This window comes from Podarcis muralis, chromosome 15 (genome assembly GCF_964188315.1).
Source record: "Podarcis muralis chromosome 15, rPodMur119.hap1.1, whole genome shotgun sequence".
NCBI classification, from domain to species: Eukaryota; Metazoa; Chordata; class Lepidosauria; order Squamata; family Lacertidae; genus Podarcis; species Podarcis muralis.
The window spans coordinates 29,609,637-29,635,046 of record NC_135669.1 but is presented as its reverse complement, the minus strand read 5'-3'; the positions used below and the strand labels follow the sequence as shown (position 1 = coordinate 29,635,046).

At 53.2% G+C, this 25,410-nt stretch overlaps 2 protein-coding genes across 2 annotated transcripts in view; one reads left to right on the top strand and one right to left on the bottom strand.

Annotated features, from left to right (window-relative positions):
- The window catches only part of BAZ1B (bromodomain adjacent to zinc finger domain 1B), a 28,969-nt gene extending 22,620 nt beyond the window's left edge, over positions 1-6,349 (top strand). Inside the window, exons 17-19 of the mRNA XM_028708907.2 lie at positions 1,609-1,763; positions 3,120-3,223; positions 4,502-6,349. Of these exons, the coding sequence (XP_028564740.2) occupies positions 1,609-1,763; positions 3,120-3,223; positions 4,502-4,871 (629 nt within the window). The 3' untranslated portion in view covers positions 4,872-6,349. The remainder of the gene's footprint in view (positions 1-1,608; positions 1,764-3,119; positions 3,224-4,501) is intronic.
- A 6,870-nt stretch (positions 6,350-13,219) lies between these two features.
- Positions 13,220-15,647, bottom strand: FZD9 (frizzled class receptor 9). Its single transcript, XM_028708378.2, has one exon. The coding sequence runs from the start codon at positions 15,517-15,519 to the stop codon at positions 13,708-13,710; it is 1,812 nt and encodes a 603-aa protein (XP_028564211.2). The 5' UTR covers positions 15,520-15,647; the 3' UTR covers positions 13,220-13,707.
- Between the last annotated feature and the right edge of the window lie 9,763 nt (positions 15,648-25,410).

The window sequence follows — 25,410 nt, the reverse complement described above, 5'->3', positions numbered from 1 at the left end:
CCTAACACACATCCTGCCCATTGCTTTGCTAGAAGCCAGCTTATTCATTCAGTTAGTGGAGCTGGGGTGGGGGTAGGTGGTGTGTGTGAATGTTCCCTCTTGATTAGAGAACTGAGGTGTGTGGGAAAGCCTTGGGCCTGGGAGAGGGCTGAGCAGAGAGCTCTTCTCTTTTGCTGGCTTTGTAGGTCCAGTGAGTCTCTTCCCACAGAAGACTATTGAAACATGCAATTCCCCTCACAACTACATGTTGTCTGGGGAACTCCTTGCCCCTTGATTCTGTTGCATGTGTAAACTGGCCACAAGTCTTGGATGGGTTCAGGTAACCATGTTAATGGAATGGTTATTATAATCAACTGGCCATCTGGTCTCTCTCTCTTAGGAAATTTCCATGACACCTGGTAACCCAGCGGCATGAAAGTCCTTTTTGTTGGGTCAGTTCTCGCTTAGTCTCTCTCCTAGTCTCTCTCTCTCTCTCTCTCTCTCCTCCCTTCTCATCAAATCCACTTAGGGCTGTAGCCAAATTAAGCTTTCCTCAGAGTGGACCCGTTTAAATCAATGGCGCTACATTACCTATGTACAATCTGAATCACATGGGGGAAGCTGCCTGCTACGGGGTGAGGTTTTGCTGAGGTGGCCTCGTGCATTGTAAGCGTGCCTGCTGGCGGAACTTGTCCAGGCTCCTTCCTGCCTAGGCCCAAGCGGGTCGCTGTCACTAAAAATAAAGCCTTAAGCCCCGGCCCCAGCTTGACGAGGCGTTTAATCAGGGGGAAGGTCACTGGAGAAATCTCCCCTTTCGGCAGCGTTCCGCTTAATCCTGGGCGCGGTGTTGATCCTGAAGGCTCTCCTGAGGAATGTTGGATTGCCGGGCATTTAGCTCTGACTATGCTCTCGACGCAAGGGAGAGCCAGCTCAGGAGCCCTGTGGCGGCCTGTCTGGTGGTTGTTTGGCTCCCAGGGAAGGCCAGTGCTCCTTCCGTTGCACTGGGGTCTCCTTGTTCCTGCTGGCAGGAATCGCTGCACACCCAGCGCCTGCACAAGCTGCCTGCCCTGGTGGCTTAGGAGGTGCCTTAGCTCCCCAGGACAGCCACTTGCTGGTGCCTGGGATGGTGCTTAGTGCAACCCGTCATGTTTTTCTCGGGACGTCTAAAACTGGCACTTGACTTGCTGGGAGAAGCTGGTGTTGGGGCTTCTGCACTCTCTACTCTGTCAGCTGCCTTTAAGACCATATCTGTGCCCCACCTACCTTACATGAGGTCTCCCAGCTTTAGCAAGGTGGCTGCCTTGTGTGCCTTCAGGGCAAGACCCTGGGAAGGAAGGCAAAGAGCAAGAAGTTTAGTCCTGTGCTAAAGCAGCAAACCGTAAACAGGCAATTCCCCACACTCGTGCTGGCAAATGTGCTGTTTTCCGCGCAGAATGGTGGCAGGGGCAGAATGGGGGATCCCCTCACATAAGTGGGAAATCAAGGAAGAGCTGCAGATGGGTTAGCGAGGAGGAGTTTGGAGTCCATCATGAGTAATGTGCGGGTGGGGGATGCGACACCGTTTCCTTGCTGCCACTTGGGCTCCCACCCCCAACGACTAACTCCTTGACTGCCCTCTTTGTCTTACAGTGAGGCCCAGGAAAGCAGCCAAGGGGAAGCAAGGAGGCCCAGCGGCAGACCCTCCGAGGCGGAGCCGGCACCAAGGGAAGAAAAGGGCCCTGCACAGCACTCGCAGTTCCCGGCAGCGGCCGGCTCCTGTCAGCGAAGCAGACATGGATGAGCTGGTAAGAGCCACCCCCCACCCCCCCGCCCCACCCCCAGGTGACAGGTGCCTCCATGCATCTCCCCTTGCCAAGAGGCTCCTCCCTCAGTATTGTCCAGAGAGGTCTCAGGCTGGGCGGTGCAAGTATGCCAGGCATCCCTCCATCTCTCCCTTCTCCTGATGAGCAGGAAGCTTGTTAAAGGCTCTGAAATAGCTGCCAGCGCTGCAGGAGCAGCCGTATGTCTGGTGAGGGGGGGGGGAAGGGGAGCATGGTGGGTTGTTGGCATTCCTGCAATGCAAAGCACTTGCGTCCCTTCCGATGTCTCCCTGAGGAGGACATTTGTTGCCCAGGTTGCCTGTCCTTGAGCATAATTCAGCCAGCTTGCATTTCGCTTGACGTTTCAAAGAAGATTGTAGGCCTTCATTCTCTCCCTCCCACCCCCCTTGGTAGTGTCTTGAGTGGCTGCTACTGCCTGCCTGCCTTTGTGAATTGTCCCTGTATCCGTTAGTGGCCACTTCTAGGGAGCGTGTTGCAGAGTGCAGCTTATGGGCTCACGTGGGTCGCGCTGCTCTCTTGGCCTCCTTCCAACCTCAGATCTCGAAGGAGCAACACTCTCTCCACCTAGGACAGTTCATCCGCTGGTTCTCCAAGGGCCAGGCTTTGCTTTCACTGCCAGCTGCTTCCTCTTCCCTATGGCTAGCCCTGCATTGGCCCTGCTTGCCCCTCCAGTCCCTTGTTGTGTGTGGAGGGCTGACCTTGGACCTTGCTCTCCTCGCTCCAGCGCAGCAGGGCACTCAGCTGCTCTTTGGCATCAAATCTGGCCACCGGGTTCCTTCCACAGCCTGCTGCATCTCCTCCTGCTGCAGGCTGTGTGCTGCTGGGCGGGTCACGGTTTCCCTCCTCACTGATCCCTTGGCTGCTTTTGAAGCTCTTTGAAGACGCCTGCTGCCCCCTGGGGAGGAGTGGGGCTGCCTGGAAAGCGATCCGACTGGCTCTCCTCTGGGCAGGGCTCCTGAAATCCAAGCTGGCGGCTTGTAGGGGTGGGGGGCACGTTCCTTGGCTGCCCCATCAAAGCTCTGGCAGCCGCCCCGTTTGTTTGGGGCTTTATTGCTGGTGGGCCTTGGAAGTCCTGAGTGTCGCTTTGTACCATGATCTTGGCTGTCCCTGCCCACCTGCTCTCCCTTGGGAGGCTTCGCTGAGCTGCTCCTCCCCACAGGCGCACCTGCTCTTCCCAGTTGGAGCCGCTTGGCGTGTGCCCTACAGCATGTGCTGGCTCCCTTGGCTTCCAGGGGTGTGTGCTGGGCTAGATGGGGAGGGGGGAGGTTTATTCTGGTCAGCCTCAGGGGAGCTCTCTCACCTCCTCCTGTCTCCTCCCAGATGTACCCAACAAAGAAGATATCTCGCCGGCAGAACCTGGAGCTGCAGAAATGCGAAGAAATCCTCAACAAGCTTGTCAAGTATCGCTTCAGCTGGCCTTTCAGGTGAGGCCCCAGGAGGGAAAGGCCCCTCGCTGAGCCCCGCACAGAACCTACCCCACATCCTGCCAGGCTCCCGCTCTGCCCCCTTGAATCTGTGTTCCGGCTGTTTCACTTGGAGTCACTCTGGAAGGGCCCTCCTGCCATCCATTCCTTCCATTCAGGAGGGCGGGGTTGACTGATGCACAGTGACATGGCACCTTCCGGGTTAGTGACACAGTGTGTCCAACACTGGGGTTAGTACCTAGCCCTTGTGGCTGGGAATAATTGGCAGCCTTCCTCCACAAACTTGCCTAGTTCTCTCTTAGAGCTGCCCAAGTTGGTGGCTATTGCTGTGTCTTGTGACAGTGATAAGTAGCGCTGCTTAAACAACGTGCTGTGTGAAGTCCTTTCTTTTGTCTGTCCAAATCTCTAAGCATTCAGCTCCATTAGATGGCCCCGCTGAGCTCCAGTATTGCATGAGTGGGAGAAAAACTCTTCACACTGTACATAATTTTATATACCTCCAGTCTTTCTAAACCAAAAAGTTCCAAACACTGGAGCCTTTCTTCATAGGGGAATCGCTGCATCCCCTTTACCAGTTTGGTTGCTGGTTTTTGAACCTTTACATGCCCTACAGGTAAGGCAGGTAAAGGTCCAAAAACCAGCAACCAAACGGGGGTGAGGCAACCAGAATGGTCCACAATATTAAAAGTCCAGTTGCAACCCTCAGCTTGTACAGTGGCCTTGCGATACGGCCAATTGTATTTTCAGTTCCTTTCTTAATGATCCCCAAAATGGAATTCACTTTTTCCACACTCCACTGGGTGTGTACTGAAACACTGGAAGAGACTACCTGCGCAAATTGGGTAGAAAGAATAAGTGATCACTGAGTGGGTATCATGTCAAACAGAATAACTGGTGATCCAAGGGGAGTTCCTTTGTAATCCACACCCGCCCCCCCAAAATTTCCTCAGCTGTGCCAACCCTTCCCTGCTTCCCCACGCCAGGAGGCTACAAATAACCAGCATTCTGTGCAGTGTTTTTTCACAGGTGCATGGAGATTCTTGGCTTTTTCAAAAGAAGAATTAGGCTCATGGCCTAGTGGTGGGGGACGGGAGAGGAGAGGGTTCCTTTCTGTGCCTCTTGTGCCTTGATGGGGACTTCTTCAGGGAGTATTAGTCTCTGACCACTTGGACAGTAGAAACGGGGAGGAGTGGCTGGCGAGGGTCAGGCCAAGGCAGCCTTTGGGCTGATGCAAGTGCTGCCCTAGCTGCCCACTAACCCCATGGCCTTCCTTGGCAGGGAGCCGGTGACCACTGAGGAGGCGGAGGATTACTTTGAGGTGATCAGCAGCCCCATGGACTTCCAGACCATGCAAAGCAAGTGCTCGTGCGGCAGCTACCGCTCGGTGCAGGATTTCCTTTCTGACATCAAGCAGGTTTTCGCCAACGCCGAGCAGTACAACCAGAATGGCAGCCATGTCCTCTCTTGCCTGGAGAAGACGGAACAGTGCTTGATTGACATGATGCACAAACACCTCCCTGGCCACATGTACTCACGACGGAAACACAAGCGGCCTCTGGCCCCACCCAGCCAGGGACTGGAGGAGGCGGATGGGGACAGCGACCCCGAGGCACTGGAGTACTCGAGGGGGCGGAAGAGGAAGAAATGAAGGGCCGCCCCCCCTCCACGTTCCGGACGGGATGCGGTTGGAGCCGGCTTTGCGCAGGCTGCAGCGAAGGGAGCTGGGAGGCGGCAGGGGCCACCTGGCTTTCCCTCAGCTTGCTCTAGCTTAATTCTCAGCAACTTCCTGAAAGCATTTGATCAGCCCTCGACTGGGAAAGATGGCTTAGTAATTCCTCAGCAGCAGCACAGGCAATTCTTGCAGGTTTTTAGAAGGCAGGAGGGCCAGGGGGATAAGTGGAGGAGGTCCCCTCTAGCCTGGGCACAGCAGGGGGTGGGACGAGGGTCTCCTGGACCACAATGGTCACCTTCCTCTCCTCTGCGGTCCTGGCAGCCAGGGACAGGTCCAGGCTGCCACGCTCCACTTCGGATGCCCAACCCCATAGGCTGACGGATTGTCTTTCTTGACCAGCCCCCTTGAGCAGAAGAAGAAGCCGCCGCCTTGGAGGGCGGGCAAGCACTTACTTTTCCAGAGCGACTCCCCCTTTTTTTCACCAGCATCTCTGTGCAGACCAGCTTTGGGGGTGCTTGTCTCTCTCCAGCCTCCTTATTTTGGATGCAGCAGAGGGAAAGTTGCTCTCCCCACCCTCCGGCCTCCCCTGCCCCAGGAGCAGAGTGTGATAAATCCTGCAGAGTTTGGCAGGAGGAACGCTGGTTCTCTGACTTTCAATCTTTATTTTTTTCTCTAGTTAAGATTCTTGTTTCCAGCAGTGACCTTGTACAAAACGCCTTGTAAGATACAGTCGTCTTTGCTCTGACATGTACTGTACAGTTTATATGAGGATGTGTTTGCTTTATATTCCTTCCTCCTGGCCCCCTCTATAAACCACTTGTTTTTTCTTAGATAAAGTAGCTGGGAGTTGGCCCAGGGAACCCATTGGGGTTGTACACTTCGTAGCTTCGTTCTTCCCTCTTTTCCTAGCCATACCCCATCCAGCCTGCCTCGTTCGTCTCCCCTTTCCTGATGTTGGAGTCTGGATTGGGTCAAAGGAGGGTCTCCTTTGCACAATAATCACCCAGGTGGAGAGGCAGCTCTTTTCTGCCTTGGCCACTTCACAGTCTTCTGTTTTGACTTTCCTCCATTTCAAGCAGCATTTATTTCCCCACAACCTTTGAATTCAAGGCTGTGGGATTGCAAACAAGGAATTCTCGCTCTCCTAGAAACGGGCCCTCCCTGGCCACCTTTTGCTTCTCCTGGGGCACGGGAGGATGTGGTGCTGAGGACTCCAGCCTGGGCTCTAGCACTGACAGACACACCTCTGGCGTCACTTGCAACCTGCCCACTTTCTCCCCTTCAGTTTTTGTTCTATCAAGCCCTACCAACCCCATCCCTTTCCAACCTCTACGCGATGAAACATTTTTGGACTACATTTTTTTAAAGAAAAGGTTGTTTGTTGGGGGAGGGGGGAATTCTGCTAAGGGCTGTACTTGTAATAAATTGGAAATATAAAAGCAAAACTTGTTTTTCTTCCTGTCTGTATTTACTGGTCTTTCTAGAGTCTGGGAAACTAAGTGAAATGAAATTTGGAGCCTGGCTGGAGAGGGTAGGGTGATGGTGTCTTTACTCCAGCATCTCTTTACTTGATGAAGCCTGTGGCCTCTGCCTCCCTTCTGTTCTTCCTTGGCTGGGATGGTTCTAAGGGAATGTTCTGCCTTGGGGATGGGGAACCTGTTGTGTTCCCAACTCCCAGCGGTCAGGAATGAGGAGAGCTGCGAGTCATACAACAGCTGGCAGGGCCCCAGTTAGCTGCCTCTCTTCTAGCTGCAATGAAGGGCTTTTGTGCAAACCCAGCTTTCTCAAACCAGGAGCCTGGAGAGGGGCTCTCAATGGCAAAGCATAGACATGTGGCATTGGAAGGGTCACCTAGTTAAGGCAGCAATCACAACTAAATAATCCCTGGCAGATGGCCATCCAACCAGCGTGGAGCTTTGCTCGTTGGTCCCTGCGCCACAGGACTGCCTGCTGCATCAAGGAGCTGCCTTTGGGTGGGCTACTGTTAAAGTTTGCATACAAAAGCACACAGTGAACAGCTGTGTCCACAAATAGGTTGATTCAGAAGCATTGACTTAAGGCAGAAAGAAGCTGTGCCTCCCACCCATCCCTTCATCACCTTGTCTTCACCCAGACAAGAGACCACCAGGTCTTCCAGAAGCACCACTTATTCCAGGAATTGCCAGTGCAGCCCAGGACCCACCACCCAGGAGAGTCCCAAGAGAAGTTAGGGTGCCACTCTGGTGAAGAATTAAGCATGATGGGTGAGGTGAGCAGCATTGGTGGAGCCTCTCATGATAGCGGGGTGTGTGTGTGTGTTTAAGAGAGAAGCCACTTGGTGCTAGCCCCATTTCTAGGTAGCACAGACAGCTCCATCCCATTTTCATAATCCTGCCCTCCAGGAAGCCTGAGTTCCCCAGAGGTGGGAGGGAAAGCCCCTGAAAGCTCCTCTGGTGGAAGCAAACAGTCTCCACGCGCAAACCATCTTCTCTCCAGGCTCAGATATCCAGCTGCTTTCAGGGGGCTGAGAGAGGGAGCCGGGCGGAAAGAGAGCTTGTGCTTGCGGCTGCCAGAGTACAAATAGGCCATTTATGAGGGCCAATTGCAGAGGGATTGTAGACCACCCCTGCTTGGCTCCACATGTACACACCCCTCTTCTGCCTGGGCCGAGATACAAGTATAGAATTGGTGCCTGCACTTCTGTCGGGATTACTTGGTATGAAATGAGGGACCTGGTTCTTGGCATTGTGCTTAAATGCCTTCAGTGTGAACTCTAGAGACCAGCAGCCTTGTAGGGTTGAGATGTATCAGCTGTACAGCTTGAGCATCTGACCCTCAACCCCATAACAGGGCGCTCTGTAGTTTGCAAGGCTTGGCTTGTGCCGTGCCTGAGCGCAGGAGCTGATGCCCAAGATCTGACCTACCATTATACTGACTGGATTGCCCAGCCTCAGCCTCAAACCACCACACAGCCGACCTGAAAACAACTTTCCACTTATATCACCAGCTGCCTGTAAATACATGAAGCTCTTTAAACACTGGAAAAGTTACATCTTCAAATGCTAAACATGATATTTAAAGAATCTGCCAGACCACAGTCCTTTTTTAAAAAAATGGTTTATTCAATTAATTTCTTGCTCATTACCAATTAGCATCACTCCCTCATGGGGGCACGTGGCCCAGAGAAGGTAGCTGCCTATCTTGTTTGCAGCCTGGCTTCTTCATGTGAGCCACCTTGCTTTTGGGTTAATCTAATCTTTGAAGCTGTCACGGGTGTTTGAATAAAGATCTTGGCATGCCCATTAAAACATTAAAGCGATGTGATGTTTCTGTGTTTTCTGGGCTAGAAGGAACTTAGTGGTTTTAGTCTAGGGAAGCCAGACCCCCTGTGGGAAAAGTCCTCTTGATTGCTTGGGGTCTATGGGATCAAGGCACTGCGGTCAAGTTGCAAAATCTGGCTCTTGAGGGGCTTGGGTTCAGTTCCTGCCTCTCCCATAGACGTATATAACTTCGTTTCTGCAAAACGGGGAAAGTTGTGGCCTACATCACAGAGGTGTTTACAGGAACAATCAAAATTGTAAAGTGCTTTACATGCAGAAGGGCCCTAGAACTGGCTGCTGCTGCTGAGAAACAAGCACCTGTTGGGTTTTTCAAGAACAAACTACTTCAAAGTCCCAGCAATTGTATTGCTTGCATGGGTGGCTGGGCAGGGAGGATAGGAATTACTCCCATCTGATCTGAGCCAAAAGGGGCTTTGTGCTGCAGGCTGAGGGATCCGGCAAGTGACCCCCCCCCCCCTCCACAATTTAGAGGTAGGCTTTGCCACCGGTCTTTGAACTTTTGCTTCCAAGCCTACATTTCTCTGCAGCTAAAGAAGCCCCAATTTGTATAACTGGTCATATACATGCACAAGTGTGTTGATTTCTTCCTCTGCTTTGCTTGCAGCAGCAAAAATGCACATCGCTTGCTCCCCACTCCCTAAATTTGTAGCTTTGACATATTTTATTTCTAAGCTGGAGCTTCTTTCTGAGACGATCAAAGGGATCAAATGCAACACAAGACCTGTGCCACCTAGTTTTGGCCACACGGTGGCCTGTCTAGCAAAATCAGAGTGCAACACTGACTGCATGCTCTGTCTCTGGAATTTCACCCCATTTTGCAGCACACCCACCCCAAAAAAACAGGCGTGGGAAAGAATTTTTCACGGAGATTAAAGATGTTTGAGAAGCCCCTCTTGTTTCAGCTCAGCCCTTGTCCAGCCATCTATCTAAATCAGTGGTTCCCAAAAGCCCCCAACCACTTGAAAATTGCTGAGGGTCTTGCTAGACCACTTATTTTTCTGTCTGTTGCAGCAAAATTCAAAATGCAATAGAACAAATAATAAAAATACAACTGAAAAGCCAAGTGAATATTCAGCACACTGGAAGGGCCATCTCCTGTCTTCAAACCACACATCCAGAGACACACCACGGCCCACTGGTGGTCTGCGGACCACACTTTGGGAACCCCTGGTCTAGATAAGTCTCATCTTTCAAGCGGAGGTCCTCTCTCTAGGAAAGTTGTGCCCAAGCCTGGATTCACCATGTGGGCCCAGGAAACCACCTGACATAATTTATCACTACTTTGCAACCCATCGGCTAGAGAAGCTGATCTCCAAAAAACATTGTGCAATGAAGAAAGTTGTCTAGAGCGCCTTCTAATTGCCTCTGCCTTGCATCCTCATACTGAAGGGATGACACGGCCCCCATGAAGCCTTTGCCCTCTGGTGCCACTTTTAAAATTTATTAAAGAAATCAAGCCCTGCTCCCCACCACCCTGGAGAGCTGCTGACAGTCAGTGTAAACAGACAAAGGGTCAGCTTAATTTACTAACTTTGGAACAGTAAGGAGTCTCCTTGGCCGTGAAATTAAACTAATACAACACTCCAAAGCCTCAGGGGCTGATGGGATTTATAGTCCAGATGGATGGGGTATAAATATATTATTATTATTATTATTATTATTATTATTATTATTATTATTATTATTCAGAGGTTGAAGAGCACAAGGCAGAGCCAAGTGATTCTGGCTCCCTTGGGTGGCAAGAAATCCAACATAACTCCCCCACCCCACCCCGCTGTCGCCATCACATCTGGGACCACTTGAGGGAAGAGGGACGTTTGTTTTTGCTTCCACAGTTCACGGCTTGGGCAAGGCATGACAACTGAGAATGCAACACACATCCAGAGCATCTGTGCACATCCATTGTGGGGCAGGGGGGGGGAATATCCCTGTTGGATGCCCATCTCCAGGTTGACACCATTAAAAGCTCACTGGCTTAGCAAGGAGTCACATGGCCACTTGCAGCTGGCACCACTTGGGTGCCCTTCCTGGTGCTGCCCAGGAAGGCCACTCTCTGCAGGTGTCACTGGCACTGCCCCCCCCACGCCTTCCTGGCAACACTTTGCTCTTTCCTACCCAGAGCAGAAGGACAGGTGTCCCTCGGCAGGTCTTGCCCCGCAGTGCTGGTTGCCAGGTGTTGTGCCCCTGACCCAGGAAGAGAGCTGGTTATCCCAGTGGCATTTCCTACAGCTGGCAAGGGCAGGCGTGTGTGAGCAACAGGCAGCACGGAAGCTCCTCTCTGGGGTCAAAAACTATGCCTGGCTCCACATCAGGTTTCACCAACCGGGTGCCTTCCAGATGTTTTGGACTACAGTTCCCAGCAGCCCCAGGCAGCGCAGCTGTATTATGACCCCAGAGGAGGTAGCAGCCGTAACCCAAAAGAAAGTGGAGGGCTCCAGGTTGTTGAAGGCTGCTCTGCGTAGCTCCTCTTCCCAGGACACTGCCTCATCTAACCCCACTTGCACTTTACTCCAGGATACACTCCCAAAGAGATGGGAAAGCTGTTAGCTTGAGACCATCTTCCTCAGGCACCTGGTTCATTCAGCACCCAGCAGGGAGAGGGGTCAGCAACAGGCAGCCCCTGGGCCAAATTGGGCACCTGAAGGATGCCAACTAGCCCTCCTCCCATCACCTGCATGGAGATGCGATTGTGCTAACACATGGGTCACATGGGAAACTAAGGCCCGGGGGCCAATCACCTTCTAAATCCGGCCCACAGACGGTCCAGGAATCAGCATGTTTTTACATGAGTACTGTAGAATGCTTTTATTTAAAATGCATCTCTGGGTTATTTGTGGGGCATAGGAATTCATTCATTCTCACCACCCCCAAAAAATATAGTTCAGCCCCACACAAGGTCTGAGGGACAGTGGACCGGCCCCCTGCTGGAAAAGTTTGCTGACCCCTGTGCTAACAAGACTTGAGGGCTTGGCATGATCCAGTACCTGCATCCAAGTGGTTTCAGCTGCCAGATCAGGCCCAGGTTCATCCAGGCCACTCGGAGGCTTGTAAGCAGGACATGAGAACAAGAACTTTCCTCTGCTGGTGCCTCCCAGCAACAGGCAATACCCTGGCAGACTGCCTCTGCACCTGGAGGTTCTGCTTATACACCCGGACCAGCAGTAGCCATTGCTAGCAAACCTCTTCTCTTCCATGAATTTGTCTATCCTCTTTTTCAAGCTAACTAAGCCAGTAACCATCACAACAGGGGTGGTTTTTTGTTTGCCTTCCAATCAATTTCACAGGGAACCCTGGCCTCCAGTACTATGGGAGAGGGAGGAAAAATCACTCCCTGCACCCATTTCTCCTATTTGTACAAGATCTCAGTCATGCAGGCCAGAGCTTTCCAAACTGTGCGGCACGCGACACGTTAGTGTGCCGGCTGCAGTGTGTAGGTGTGTGGTGTGAACGCTCCTCCTGGGGTTGGAACGGAGTTAGTTTAACCTCCGGTTTGCTAGTAAAACCAAGTTTCTGTGTCGCAAAATGATGCACGTCTAAAAAATGTGTCACCAGCATGAAAAGTTTGGAAAGCTCTGATGTAGTAACACATGTTGTACACACATAGCTGCCCAGCAAACTTTTACCCCTCTAGCTGGTGGCTAAGAATCCCTGGGCAAAAGAGTCTGAAGCCAGAATCAGCCTGGAAAAATCCCATTCCCCCCAGTTCCATCACTCAAGGGGGCCAGAACCCCAATTTCTAGAGCCTCCCCCTCGGGTAGAAGTTGGGGAACCCAGCATTGGCGAGGGCCTCAAAAACAACAGTCTCTAACAAATTTATTATGGCAGATGGTTTTGCGGGCTTCTCCTTTCCTCAGGCCTGCTGGTGCCCTTAGCAGCGCCAGAGAAGACTCTAGTGAGCTGGAGGCGCCAAGGCCAGTCACCTGGATGGGAGGGGAGCCAGGGTGGAAAGGATTATTCATCTGCAGGAAGGCCTGGCTCCAGGCGGGGCTGGAGGGCGCCAAAACCAGCACTGGGAGCTGAGCAGCTGACCCAGGCAGCCAGGCAGAGCAAGGGGGCTTTGCTCAAAGGCTGCCCTCCACCCCAGCCCCGCTGGCTGCTGCCAAATGATCCCTGCAACCCCCACCCCACCAGGCCCCCTGGCTCGCTCAGCAGCTGGCTTCTCCTTGGCTACTGGCCAGAGCCTCCCTGGGGAAGGGGGAGCTCCCTGCCCTCCTGCTGTGGTGAGAGGCAGGGATGGGGGCCTGGGGAGTGGAAGGGGAAAGGGGGCTTTGGGTGGCGTTTCAGCAAGAAGGGGCCAAACCCATCTGCAATGGCGTGGTAGCCGGGTGTGTGGGAAGCCACTGCTTCGCCACTGCAACCACAACCGGGCACTATATGAAGGTGGGGGCTGGCAAGCCACACTCTCCTAGCTTCCCTGGAGCTCTTGAGACAGTTCACCAAGCCCAATGCCTCTGAAACGTCCTGGGCCAACGCAACACAGCTTCTCTGGATGCCGGCTTCTCGGTTGGCAGAGAGCACCGGAGGCAGTCGCCTCTCCCCCAAGCCCCTGGCAGCTGCCCCTTCCTGGATCTCAGCGGCAGAGGAGGCTGAAGGTCACAGCATGGGCAGGCGCTGGGGACTCCCGAGGGGGAGACGGGGTGGGCTGCTGGGTGATGACTCGCACAGCCTTGGCACAGCCAGCTCAGCTTTGTCACTCTCCAGCCAGGCTAAAAATATTTTGACAGCCTCCCGTCCTTGGCCATGGCTGCTCGAAACAACTTGTACAAGCTCCCCAACTGGGCAGGGGGTGGTGCTGGGGTGGGGGACAGGGAGGCCTCCCCACGCTGGTGGCAAGGCCTAAAGCTCATGCCGGCTGTGAGAGGATTTACCCTGCTGCTCTCCTTCTTGCAGACATCCAGGCTCCCCGCTCCCAAACTCTCTTCACTCCCCACCTCCCCTCCATGCTGCGTTTGGAACAGCTGTTTCCAAAGCCTCCTGAATTCCTGCAAACAGCATCGACCTCAGTTGAAATAACACAGCCAGGTTTTATTGGGGATTCTTTCTTTCTTTCTCTCCCCCCCCACTCCCTCTTTTTCCATTTCTTTCAGCTAATGGATTTCTTCTTTAAAAAAAAATATCTAAAATAAATTACAGAATTAAATAAACTTGGACAAATGCTCTCTCCCATCTCGCCTCCAAAACGAAACACTGAAATAGTTGGCTGGGTTTTGGCAACGGAGGTGTCCAACCCGCAAGGCTGGGAAGTGTAGCTATATATATGATTGGGGTGGGGGTGGGGGTTGGAGGGAGGGAAGGTGGGGGGGCTTCCATGAGCTGCTCTCTTCAGACCCACAGCGTAACAAAGTTGCTCCCCTGCCCTCCCCAGATGCCCACAAACAGCCACTCCTTCTGCCTCCCACCATCTCCCCCCACAAGAGATTCTCGGGAGCTCCTTGCTCCTTGACCTGCTACAAACTATGTGCACGGCTGTTTCCTGGAGGCCCCAACCTGCCTCAGACGTGCGTCGGGTTGTCCAGGTAAGGGTCCGTCTTGGTCATGTGCAGCACCACAGCAGGCACCTTGTAGTGGCAGTGGGTGCCCGTGCAAGTCACCCCGCTGCAGGGCTTCCCTCTAGTCCTGCCCCCCAGTTTCCGGTTGCAGAGGTTCTGCCAGGTCTGCAGGGTCTTGGAGCTCCACACCCAGACCCCACTGGTGATGCCCACCACCAGGGACATGAAGATCTTGAGCATGAAGATGGCCACAGTGGGCACGGAGGCCTCCAGGGTGCAGTCTAGGCTGCGGCGCCCGGGGAAAGGCAGGCACCCGTGCTCCAAGGCCCGGAGAGTCCAATACTCCACGTTGAGGCGCTCGTAGAAGTAGCAGACGATGACGCAGGTGGCCGGGACGGTGTAGAGGATGGAGAAGACACCAATCTTGACCATCAGCTTCTCCAGCTTCTCTGTGTTGGTGCCTCCCGTCTTCATGATCTTGCGGATGTGGAAGAGGGCGACGAAGCCCGTCAGGATGAAGGAGGTGCCCACGACCAGGTAGCAGGACAGCGGGATGAGGACAAAGCCCGTCAGGGCGGCCACGTCCAGGCTGGCCACGTAGCAGAGGCCCGTCAGCTCGTCACCGGCCACCTTGCGCATGGTGAGGATGACGATGGTCTTCATGGCGGGGACCCCCCAGGCGGCCAGGTGGAAGTAGCTGCTGTGTGCCTCAATGGCCTCATGGCCCCACTTCTTCCCTGCCGCCAGGAACCAGGTCAAGGTGAGCACCACCCACCAGAGGGAGGAGGCCATGCCGAAGTAATAGAGCAGGAGGAAGACCAGGGTGCAGCCAGTGCTCTCCAGGCCCTCCTGGATGACGTAGAGCTGCCCGTCCTCACGGTCGCATGCAATGGCCTCTGCGCCGGCCACCGAGCGGATGAGGAAGGCCACCGAGTAGACGTTGTAGCACATGGAGAGGAAGATGATGGGCCGCTCCGGGTACTGGAAGCGCTGGGGCTCCAGCAGGAAAGTCAGCACTGTGAAGGCGGTGGAGGCGAAGCAGAGCGTGGCCCACACGGCCATCCAGATGAAGGCGAAGTCCTTGTCGCGACGCGCCCAGTACACGTCCACTCCCGGGGAGCAGCGCGGGGCGCACGACGCGCTCTTGGCCACGAACTGGAACTTGTCGCCGTTGGCGCACGGGCCTCCCGGAGCCGAGCCGGGCGGGCTGCCTGCCGGAGGGGGCCTGCCCTCGACGGCGGGCCGGGCCGGGCGAGGGGCCACCGGGAGCATGCCGGCTCCGCGCTGGGGCTCGGCGGTGGCGTTCTCGGGCGCCTCCATGCACAGGGCGTGCGGGTCGTGCTTGGTGGGCAGGCGGGCGCAGTCGAGCGCCTCGGGCCAGCCGAAGTGGAAGTGCGCCATGATGGGCGCGCAGCGCTGGCGCGCCTGCTCGCACATGGGCCGGCAGGCCGGGATGCTGCTGGACACCTGGTCGGTGCACATGGGCGCGTAGAGCGAGCACAGGAAGAAGAGCAGGTGGCCGTGGCAGCCGTAAGCCACCAGCGGCGCGAACTCGTGCAGCTTGAGCGCCGCCTCGCCCTGGTGCTCGTGCCCCAGCAGGTTCGGCATGCGCGTCAGGTTGTAGCCGATCCCCTGGCACATCGGGATCTCGATGGCCTGGCAGCGCCCCGAGCCGCGACCGCCGCCCAGCCGCTCCGACGCGTCGTACGCCCCGACGCCCGCGCCGCCCAGCAGCTCCAGCGCCCGGACGCCCGGGGACGCCGCCACCAACATCGCCAGCAGGACCCGCAGCGGCAGCGGCAGCAGCCCGGCCATGCCTCGCGGCGGCGGCGACAACCACGACCACGGAGCCGGCCGCCGCTCCCGATCACCGCCACCGCATGGCGCGTCACCAGCTCCCCGTGCGCCCACACGGCCGGCGCTCCGCTCGTGGGCGCCTCCGCCGCGCCAGCAGCGCCGCTACACCCTCGGGAGGCGGGCCCGGCGCCGGCGGGACACACCCCGCGCGGGGCGGGGCGCGGGAGGAGGTGGAGCGGGAGGCGGCAGCGGCTCGGGCAGCCTAGTTGCAGCGCGCCTCCCAGGAAGCCCCGCCGGGCCGGCGCTCTGCACGGGCTCAGAGGCGCTGTCGCCTTCCTCAAGCCGGCTTGCAGTCTGCTCTGCTCCTGCCAGCCCATGTTGTTTCTTCCTTTCTGCTGCTACCAAGGGTGGGGAGAGCCACTGGAGCGGGAGCCTGACACGTGAAGTGGTATCGTGTGAGTGGCAGAGCGAAGACACGGCCAGGTCGACGCAGAGTGGAAGCTCCGCCTTCTCACTCATCTCCCTGTCTCGAAAAGCACCAGATTCAGTTTGTGTATGAATGTGTGGGATATGTGTGTGTCTGTCTCTAAGGGCGCCCCTCAAGGTTGTTCCCCGAGGGTCCCAGTTAATTTTTGGAAGTGGCTGAAGTTTTTATACTCCTAATCCAGGGCCAGCTCTCTCCTTGGGCAACTGGCCAGTTGTGCCATGAGAAACGAGCAAATTGTGAGTTGGCTTCTCTGCTTACTTGTGAGTTGCTTGTGGGGTTTTCTCTCTCCTGGGTGCCCAAACGATGGAGCCAGGCATGGGGACGTTGCACCCCCTGACCTAGGGAGGGGTTGTGTGGCATTTGTGGTACTGCATCAAACAGGAAAATGCCACCTTGGACCCTAAAATAAAGCAGCCCCACTACATGGGTGTAAGTCAAATGGTGACAGGAACCATTTCTTCCCTAGAGTTGGAGGCAAGATTAGGGGGCTAACCAGGGAGTGTTAGGGGTGAGATGGTGGGCAGCCCACTAGTGGAGGCAGAAACCTAGAGAGATCTGCCCTAAAGGGCACAGATAATGCAGGAGGGAATTTTGCGCAACAAAGCGGGCAGGAATGCCATTCAAATCCCTGCTTGCTATCTAGACTTGCAAACTTGTGCACAAGAATGAAGCCCAAAAGCACCTCCTTGGGTGCAGCTGTCATGTCAAAAGCCACCCTAGGTCTTTATTTAATTAACCAAATTTATATACCACTTGGTTCCATCTACAAAAAAACTCAATCTTTGCTTCTGCAGGCCCTTATAAAGCAGCCCCTCAGGCTTTAAGTGAGCCCAAGGATCCTTCTGAGAACTCTTGAAGCAGCAAAATAGATCTCCGTCTCTCTTTCTCTGGGATCCTTTTTAAAAAAGACCCTCTTGACCCTCAGGAAGCAGAAGACTGCATCAGAAGGACAGCTGGAGACAAGCAGAGGGCTGTTCCTCTTTCCATGGGAAGGGGAGGGGGTGGGTGGGCATGTTTAATGTATTAGGGCATCTTTAGAAAACGGCTTTGAAGATGAAACAGCCTCTGTTTAAGTGCCTGGGACTATTATGTATGTGTCACACGTAGGCAAGAACCAGGGAGATGCCGGGATCTGCTCAGCAAAAGCTGATCATAAACAGAATATTTAATCACCAGCCTGCCCCTAACAGGCCTTCTCCTCCTCCTCTTAGACACAAATAATCCAGGAAAAATGGGTGGCTCCCCCTCCCAACACAGCTGCATTGATTGAGGGGATGGTTAGGAGAGCCCTACTTCTGTGATATGGGGGGCTTTTGCACCCAGCTTGTGACACCGATGGTCCACCCGCGGCTCCTGCCATTCCAGGGATTCAGAGTCCTTGTCCTTGGATCTCTCCTGAGTCGGTGTCAGGCTGAAAGCGACACTGGCCTGTGGAACTCATGGCTGCATGAAAAGGGAACACACTGCCATGTGCACAGGGTTACTGTGTGGGAGGTTCTATACTGTGTATGATGTAGTGGGACCTAGAGGCTGATGTCCCTTCACACACCCCCCATAAAATATTTGAGGGGGTCAGCCCCCCCCCAGTTGATGGGCATTGCCATTCAAATAGCATGTGTGTGCTGTGTCATGTGATTGATTATGTGTGACAGGGCTTACTTGGTCCCCCTTATTTTATTCAAGTTGGCACCCCTAACAGCCATCATGGCTAATAGCCCTCTCCTCCATGAATTTGTCAAATCCTCTTTTTAAGTTAGTGGCCATCACTGCCTCCTGCAGCAAACAGTTCCATATAGTTCCAGAGTGGGTTTGCCATATTTCAGGACACCCTGAAAATTGTTAAGCTTTTTTAAGACAAACCCCAAAGTTGTTGAGCCAAAAGACCATGGTTTTTAAATTGCAGGTAGGTAGCCGTGTTGGTCTGCTGTGGTTGAGACAAAATAAAAAAATTCTTTCCAGTAGCACCTTAGAGACCAACTAAGTTAGTTATTGGTATGAGCTCTAAGGTGCTACTGGAAGGAATTTTTTAATGCACACGAAAGCTCATACCAATAACTAACTTAGTTGGTCTCTAAGGTGCTACTGGAAGGAATTTTTTTTAGTTTGTTTTTAAACTGGATTGCCTAAGATCCAAATCAAGGTGCTACCTTTCGGAAACCCCCCCCCCCCACGCCAATCCTGCTTTTGAAATCCCGGTAATGTCTGGGAAAATCCGGACGTATGGCAGCCCTAATCCAAGCAATAGCTCAGCTGTCCCATAAGGGGATTGAACCTGCAACCTTGGCGTTATCCACGCTCTAACCAGCGGAGCTATCCAGGCTGACTATTTGACTACCCATGCTGAAATCTGGACCTTTACAAATAAAGGGGAGAAATAGGGCACCAAATATTTAACTTGGTAGGTTAATGCTAAACTGAAATGCCTCACAATTTCCACTAAATCACACCTGAGCACTCCAAAATGCTGGGGTTGGGGAAACTCTGGTTTCAGCCATCCCCATCATCACACTGATTTTTCAGGTGCCTCCCTGGTCCAGCCTCACCAGAAAATCTCAGAGGTGGCCTAAAATCCAAACTTGTGAGGCTTTGAGATGCCCTTTCACTCAACATTTTGGTGAGATGGCAGAAGTGGGATCGTTTGAGTCTGGGTCCCACAATTTCCACAGATGGCAGAAAGTCAAGAGGTCTGTTTGCGCTCTGGATTCAATTGCTCTGTGCCATTACTTCTGTCTGAAATAGCACATTAAAAAGTACCACAAAAATAAGTGGATCTCGCACAGGGGAAGAGAGAGGGGGCATCCTTTCATTGCCTGTGCATGGTCCCTTCTAGGAAGAACTGGCTACCAGCAGCAAAGGCATCTCTGCCTGTTGGACGGACCCCAGAGAAACACGTCCGGCTATGTTGATTTCAAAGCCCGGTTGAGTGACTGTGGCAGCTGTCGGAGATCCTGTGGTGTCCACTCCACAGGCACACACAAAAGGCAACATCTCAGTTCAGGGGAATGCAGTTTCCTTGAAGAGAGAGAACAATGGAGACCAAGGACACCTTTTGTTATAAGCTGTTTATTCAGAAATATGCAAGTCAAGCAGGGAGCTGAGTAAGTGAGCTGGCAGGTGGGCAAGGCGAGTCTTTTGAAAGCACCTAGGACACCTGATGCTGGGGAGCAACTAAGGACCTGCTTTTCTCTTGCTTTCTCCAGACAGATTCAAAGATGGCGCCATCCCATGGATCAGGTGGGATGGATAAAGTCATTCTGTCCTGCTGAAAAAAGTGGGTCCAAAAACACTCCTGGGTACTTCATGCAATGAAGATAACATTGCAAAGATAAACGCTATTATTTTTTTAGGGGGAGGGGGGAATTGGAAAACCATTATTATTTATTATTATTATTATTATTATTATTATTATTATTATTATTATTATTATTCCTATTATTATTCCTTTTCCTTTTCCACAGACAGGGACTCAAGGTGCCTTAAAGCAAGACAAAAGAAATACTAAAAACTAAGCACATATGAAAGATAACCATTAAAAAGTAATTAAACTCTAACAGAATTAAAGAAATTTAAAAATTAAAATGCAGAGAATAGAAGCCGAGCAGCGGTATTAAAAGTCCTTTCCTTAAAAAAACCAACACAGTCAGTTCCCAAAGGCCTGTCTTCACTTGCTGGCAGAAGGACAGCAAGGAGGGAGCCAGTCTGACTTTGCTAGGGAGGGAGTTTCAAAGCCTTGGAGCATGCTGTGGGTTCAGCAGGGGTAGCTAACTTGGTCCCCTGCAGATGTTGCTGGACTGCAAAACTTCCCATCCCCCTTGGCCATGCTGGAGCGAATGGGACTTATAAGAGCCCATCTACATCTGGAGGGTATCATGTTGGCTGCCCTGGGGCTGAACGTGGGAGACCCAGGTTCAAATCTCCACTCAGCCATGAAACTCACAGGCCAATCACTGTCTCTGGGCTTAAGCCTACCTCACAGGGTTGTTGTGAGGATAAAATGGGGGAAAGGAGAGAATCACGTGCGCCACCTTGACCTTTTGGGAGGGGAAGAAAAGGTGAGATATAAATGTGATTAATAAACTAATAAGCCAGGGCAGTATATTGCCACAGGAACTAAATAAATAGAGACATTTCAAGCATGGCAAAATATGTCAGGTCTGTCTTTCCCCTTCCGCGGTCTGGAGATGGTATCCCTGAAGTGCTGCATTGCAGGGGGTTGGACTAGATAGATGACCCTTAGGATCCTTTCCAAATCTATGATTCTGAGTTGCCTATGTGTATATTGAAGAGGGCAGCAGACAAGCAGTTCTGGAGCCACAGTGTCCTGACAGGTTCTCTGAGGCTATTGGATGTTTCCCTAGGAAGCTGCTGAACTGCATCACAGAAATATTGCAAGTCTCTCCAGTGACATCATTGAAAGGAAACCACCCCGGGGAATGTGCTGGGACCCCTGAAAACCTCTATTCGCTCCAGAGGCTGCCATGCATGGTAACAATGGCATAAACTTCCATGGACTGGAGTGAGAAAGCACTTCCACTAGTCTTTGATGTTCTAGCTGCCGGAGACCAACCCTCTCTGCCCCTCTCTGAAAGTTGTGCGTCGCTGAGTCAGGCAAGAGTTAACAGGCTCCTGACAACACACAAACACAAAATGCATGCCTTTTAATTTAATTTAGCTTTAATATGTAAAACTGTTGCTCTTGGCCAGAGGCACCAAGGCTTGGCCAAGAGTAATCATGTGGCTTTCAGAGTCAATGCACGCTTTTAAACTCGCAAGCCAGGCTATCAGGCAAGGCACAGAGTGGTGGGCCATCATCATTCATACGCAACACATCCCCTTGGGATCTTTCAAAGGGGCTGCTCCCAAATGCACGTGTGTGTGTGTGTGTGTGTGTGTGTGTGGAGTGTAGGAGCCCAAGGCTGAGGGAGGTTGCTGGCCCCCCTCCCTTTCTTGCTGCCAGGCTACTAACCCTTTTCATCTGGCTCCAAATGTTAACTCTCTCTGCTCCTATGTGAGCTGCCCTATCCTTAGGCAGGAGCCATCTCAGAAGGAAGCTAGCCCTATGGCTGCTGGCACACATCTCCAGACACATCCTGGCTGCTGGGACAACGTCAGGAGGCCCTGGCCAGGCCCAGTAACCCTCTAAAAGGGTGGTGGGGAGCAGGATGAGCTGCGGGGCTTGCAGGGAAAATAGGGGCAGCAAGGGCTCCTGGGCCTGAGTGTGACCAGCCTCACTTGCTGACACTCCTTCTTTTACACACTTGCTGTTCGCGTCACCGTCCATCTCTATCTCACCACTCAGAGGCTGTTTCCAGAAGCAGCTTTTCTTCTTGGCTCAGAGCCCCTGAAACCAGCTCAACCTCTGAAGACAAAGGTTGCCTCCACACCATCAAGCATTCTAAAAGTGTGGGACAAACAGGGAGACATATAAGCACCTTGCAAGCAAGTCAGGATGAGTGCAGGATGGATGATGCTCCTTGCCATATAACTGCTCCACAGGCAAAGTATTGCCTTGGGGGCTGATAGGGTTGCAAGTCCAAAGTATCTGGAGAACTTCAGGTTGGGAAAAGGTGCTCTAGAGAGGGTCTTGGCTGCATGTACAACCCGTCTCAGGGGAGCAGCTTAGTTGCTTGCCTGCAGCAACCCTCCCTTCGCCAGGCCTGGAAGTCTTTCGGGGAAAGGCAAAATGCTCTCGGCGGAGGGACAGATCACCTTTCTTCATAGCCCTGTAAGGGATTCCAATATCAATAGACAGAAGAAAGGAGGCATAGAACTCGGACGGGGAGCCTGCCCAGAGTCCTTTCGGGATGGAAGGGGCAGCAGACGCAGGCAAGGCTGTATCTCAGGAAGCCGGGAGACTGTGGTTCCTGGCGCCTGTGCAGCAGCTCACTTCCTCCCTGCCGGTTGGGCTTGGAAACCTGCACGCGGAAAGGAGGGAGGACTGGACCGGGAGGCATCCCGGCAGAGCCATGCGTTGGAGTTGAGAGGAAGGAGGCCGAGGCTCTTCCATTTGCCCTGCAGACTGAGGCCCTTGTGTTATCCAGCCCTGCTCTTTGCCCCCTTTTGACAGCATCCTGAGGAATGTTGGTGGGAGGAAGGAAAAGAGGGAGGCAATAGCACAGTACAAGCAGAAGCAAGAAGAAGAGGTACCAGGCGGCCAGAACCAAAGGATGGAAAGACTGTAGCTCAGCTGCCTTGCATACAGGAGCTTCAGTCTCCCTGATGGCAATTCCAGATAGGGCTGAAAGAGACCTTGGAAAGCTGCTGCCAGTCAGTGCAGACAATGCTGAGCAAGAAAGACTCCAAGGGTCTGACAGCATAAGACAGCTTCCCATGTTTTCCAATGAGAGCATAGTGGCAAGCAACAGAATGCCAGGAAGAAAGAGCACCTATGAATAAGAGGGGGGTGGGGTGTATGGGGTGTTAGGGGAGGGGTAGTCCCTCTTCTGGGGGACACTTTGTGTTTCTTCTGGGGTATTTTGGTCCCCACCCTGCACTCGCCTGTGGCTCCTAAAAACTGCCAGCATGAGACAGGGGGCACACCCCAGGAACGGTTTTGACTGACCAGCTAAACCAGGGGGAGGGTAACCAAGGGGTCTCAAATCCTTGGAAGTTAGGGGCTTCCTCTGCATGCGAAGACAGGCTTCAGAACATTGAGCGACGAGACCAACAGTGGGCCCAGTGGCCAAGAAGGTGGTGTCTGAATGTGCTGTAGAGGGAAGTGAGGGGCAGGTGGGGCTTATCAACCTGGGAAGGTAGCTCATCTAGGAGAAGGAAAACTCTGGTCCTAAACCTCCACTACCTTTTGGGATGCCTTCGGGAGGCTAAGGAGTAACAAATACAGAGTCCCTTAGATGGTGCCTTGCATGCCTCCTTCTGGCAATTCCTGCAGCCAAGCTAGCGCCAAACATATTGCTTTGACTTCCTTTGGACCACATCAGAAAGGCCAAGATGGGGGTCTTGTCATCTGGGCAGCCCAGGACCTCTGTATACACTGTGCCCCAGGGAGGTCACTTTAGTGCTGGTAATGCAGCAGTTTGACCACCCCCCAGAGCCACACTTCATTGTCTCTCAAGACACATGGATGCCAACAACAACAAGGGGGGAAGAGGACTCTGGGCCAGGCATCCCAAGAGGTGATAATGCGGGAGGACCCCTGCATTTTCCATATCCATTGGAACAAACCCGCAATGATTTCGTGCTGCAAGGCCTTCAAATGTCGCATCTGAGACAGGATATAAAGCAGAGAAAAGCCATCCCATCCTTGTCCATATGGCAACACCCTCTGCCTGCCCTCCTGACTTAACAGGGATTGGCAGCAACCCAGTGACAGAGAAGCTGTTTCGCATGCAGAAGGTCCCAGGTTCAGTCCCTGGCAGCATCTCCAGGTAGGGTTGGCCAAAGGACCTCTGCCTCAATGGAGAGCCATTGCTGCCAGCCAGGGTAGAGTCATTCTGACTCAGCACAAGGATCAGCACAAGTCTGACTCAGCACAAGGCTGGTTCCTATGACTTACACTTGGCCAACACAGATTGATGCCAAAGATTTGTTGAGTCTGCAGGGGAAGGAGGAGCCTGGCTGCTCCAACTTGGTGGACAAGAGTTGGGCAGATGGATAAAGTTGGTGGGATGGGCTGTAGGGACCCCAGTCAAGCCAGCCCCTGAATGAATGCCTGTGATGGCACTCCAGACCCCTAGCAACCCAAACCTGCCTCTAGGGAGGAGCTTTGCACCTCCAGAAATGTCTGCACCTGCCCCAGCTTGAGCGGCATCCATCACGCTCATAGCGAGGGAGCTCTAGCTGAGGTGGAAGAACTTGTTCAGATTGATCCTTGGGAGATAAATTTATCTTCCTCTGGAATTTCACAGAAATAGATGGAGAGAGAGGCTGGGAGGGGTTCAAGTTTCAAAGGGCTACTACCAGAGGCAGTGCTCTCTGAGGAGCCAGCAAGCTTATGCAGAGAAGGAGGGAGGAGGAAGGAAGAGAAAGCAAGGATCCCGAACCCAGAAGGCAAGGCAAAGCCACAATAATCTAGGGCAGTCAGGTGCCCTCCCGCTCTTCCGGACTACAGCTCCCATCAGCCCCTGAGCAGCATGGCTGTGCACTCCAATTGGTCCCAGTATCTTATAGGATTACAGTGGTACCTTGGGTTACAAACGCTTCAGGTTACAGACTCCGCTAACCCAGAAATAGTACCTCGGGTTAAGAACTTTGCTTCAGGATGAGAACAGGAATCACATGGCATCGGCACGGCGGCAGCAGGAGGCCCCATTAGCGAAAGTGGTACCTCAGGTTAAGAACAGTTTCAGGTTAAGAATGGACCTCTGGAACGAATTAAGTTCTTAACCCGAGGTACCACTGTATATAATTATAGAGCTGAAAGGACCCAAAGGGTCATTTAGCCCAATCCTGTGCAATGCACAATTCACAGCTACAGCTGTGCTGGCTGGGTCAGGTGGTCCAAAAGAGCTGGAGGGCTCTATGGCCTGGTCTTCATATGCAGCAGAACACAATGGCAACCTCTCAGCTCCAAGACTGCGGGCTGGACTGCAGGGGTGTGTGTGTGTGTGTTTAGAGTGTCAGCTAGGAGCTGGGAGACTAGGGTTCAAATATCCACTCAGCCATGAAGCTCCCTGGGTGTGACCTTGGGGGCCAGTCACTGCCTCTCAGACTAGCCTACCTCACAGGGTTGTTGTGGAGAGAAAATGCAAGGGACTATGTATGCTTCTTTACGCTCCTTGGATGAAAAGGTGGGATAGAAATGCAATTAAACAAACAAACTCTTCCAGCTTCCAACAGTCTGCAGTCCTCTACCACCACCCCATCCTACAGCATATGCAAGATAAACCTTTGAGAAACAAGCACACATTCCAGGCAGAGCTGAGATTTGCTGCCTCATCAGCTTTGTTCTGTGCCACAAAAACAAACAGGGAAGCTTTTCCCCAAAAGAAGATACTGGGGTAGGAAAAACTGCACCAGTGGATTTCCTGCCTGCCAGAGAGAGGCTCCTGACAGTCCAGACAGATAGCTACCCAGCTCAACTCCAAATATTGCAGAACAAGCTCCTGTTTTGCTGGACCCAAGCCACTCCATTGGCCCTTCCAGGCAAAGTGTCTGTGTCCAACAGGGGAAGTCGAGTGCTTCTGGGAAACCCCAAAGAGGCACTGCCAGTCAGAGTGGACAATACTGAGCTAAATGGACCAATGGACCAATAAGGCAGCTTCCTTTGTTCTTGGTTCACAGCTCTTTCTGTCAGCCGCAGCATTGCAGCAACTCTGAAGGTTAATGTGGGATGGAGCATGTGGCCTGAAAGGGTTATCCTGGCTGCAGAACACACACCGTTAGGGCAGCTCAGGTGGTTCTCTGTCTCCTTGGCCAGGTGTTCCTCATGGGAGCCCAATGAGAGGAGAACCGAGTGCAGGACT

Bases quoted from the DNA above. Each gene is read 5' to 3' on its own strand.
- FZD9 (XM_028708378.2), bottom strand. From the start codon at position 15,519: ATGGCCGGGCTGCTGCCGCTGCCGCTGCGGGTCCTGCTGGCGATGTTG.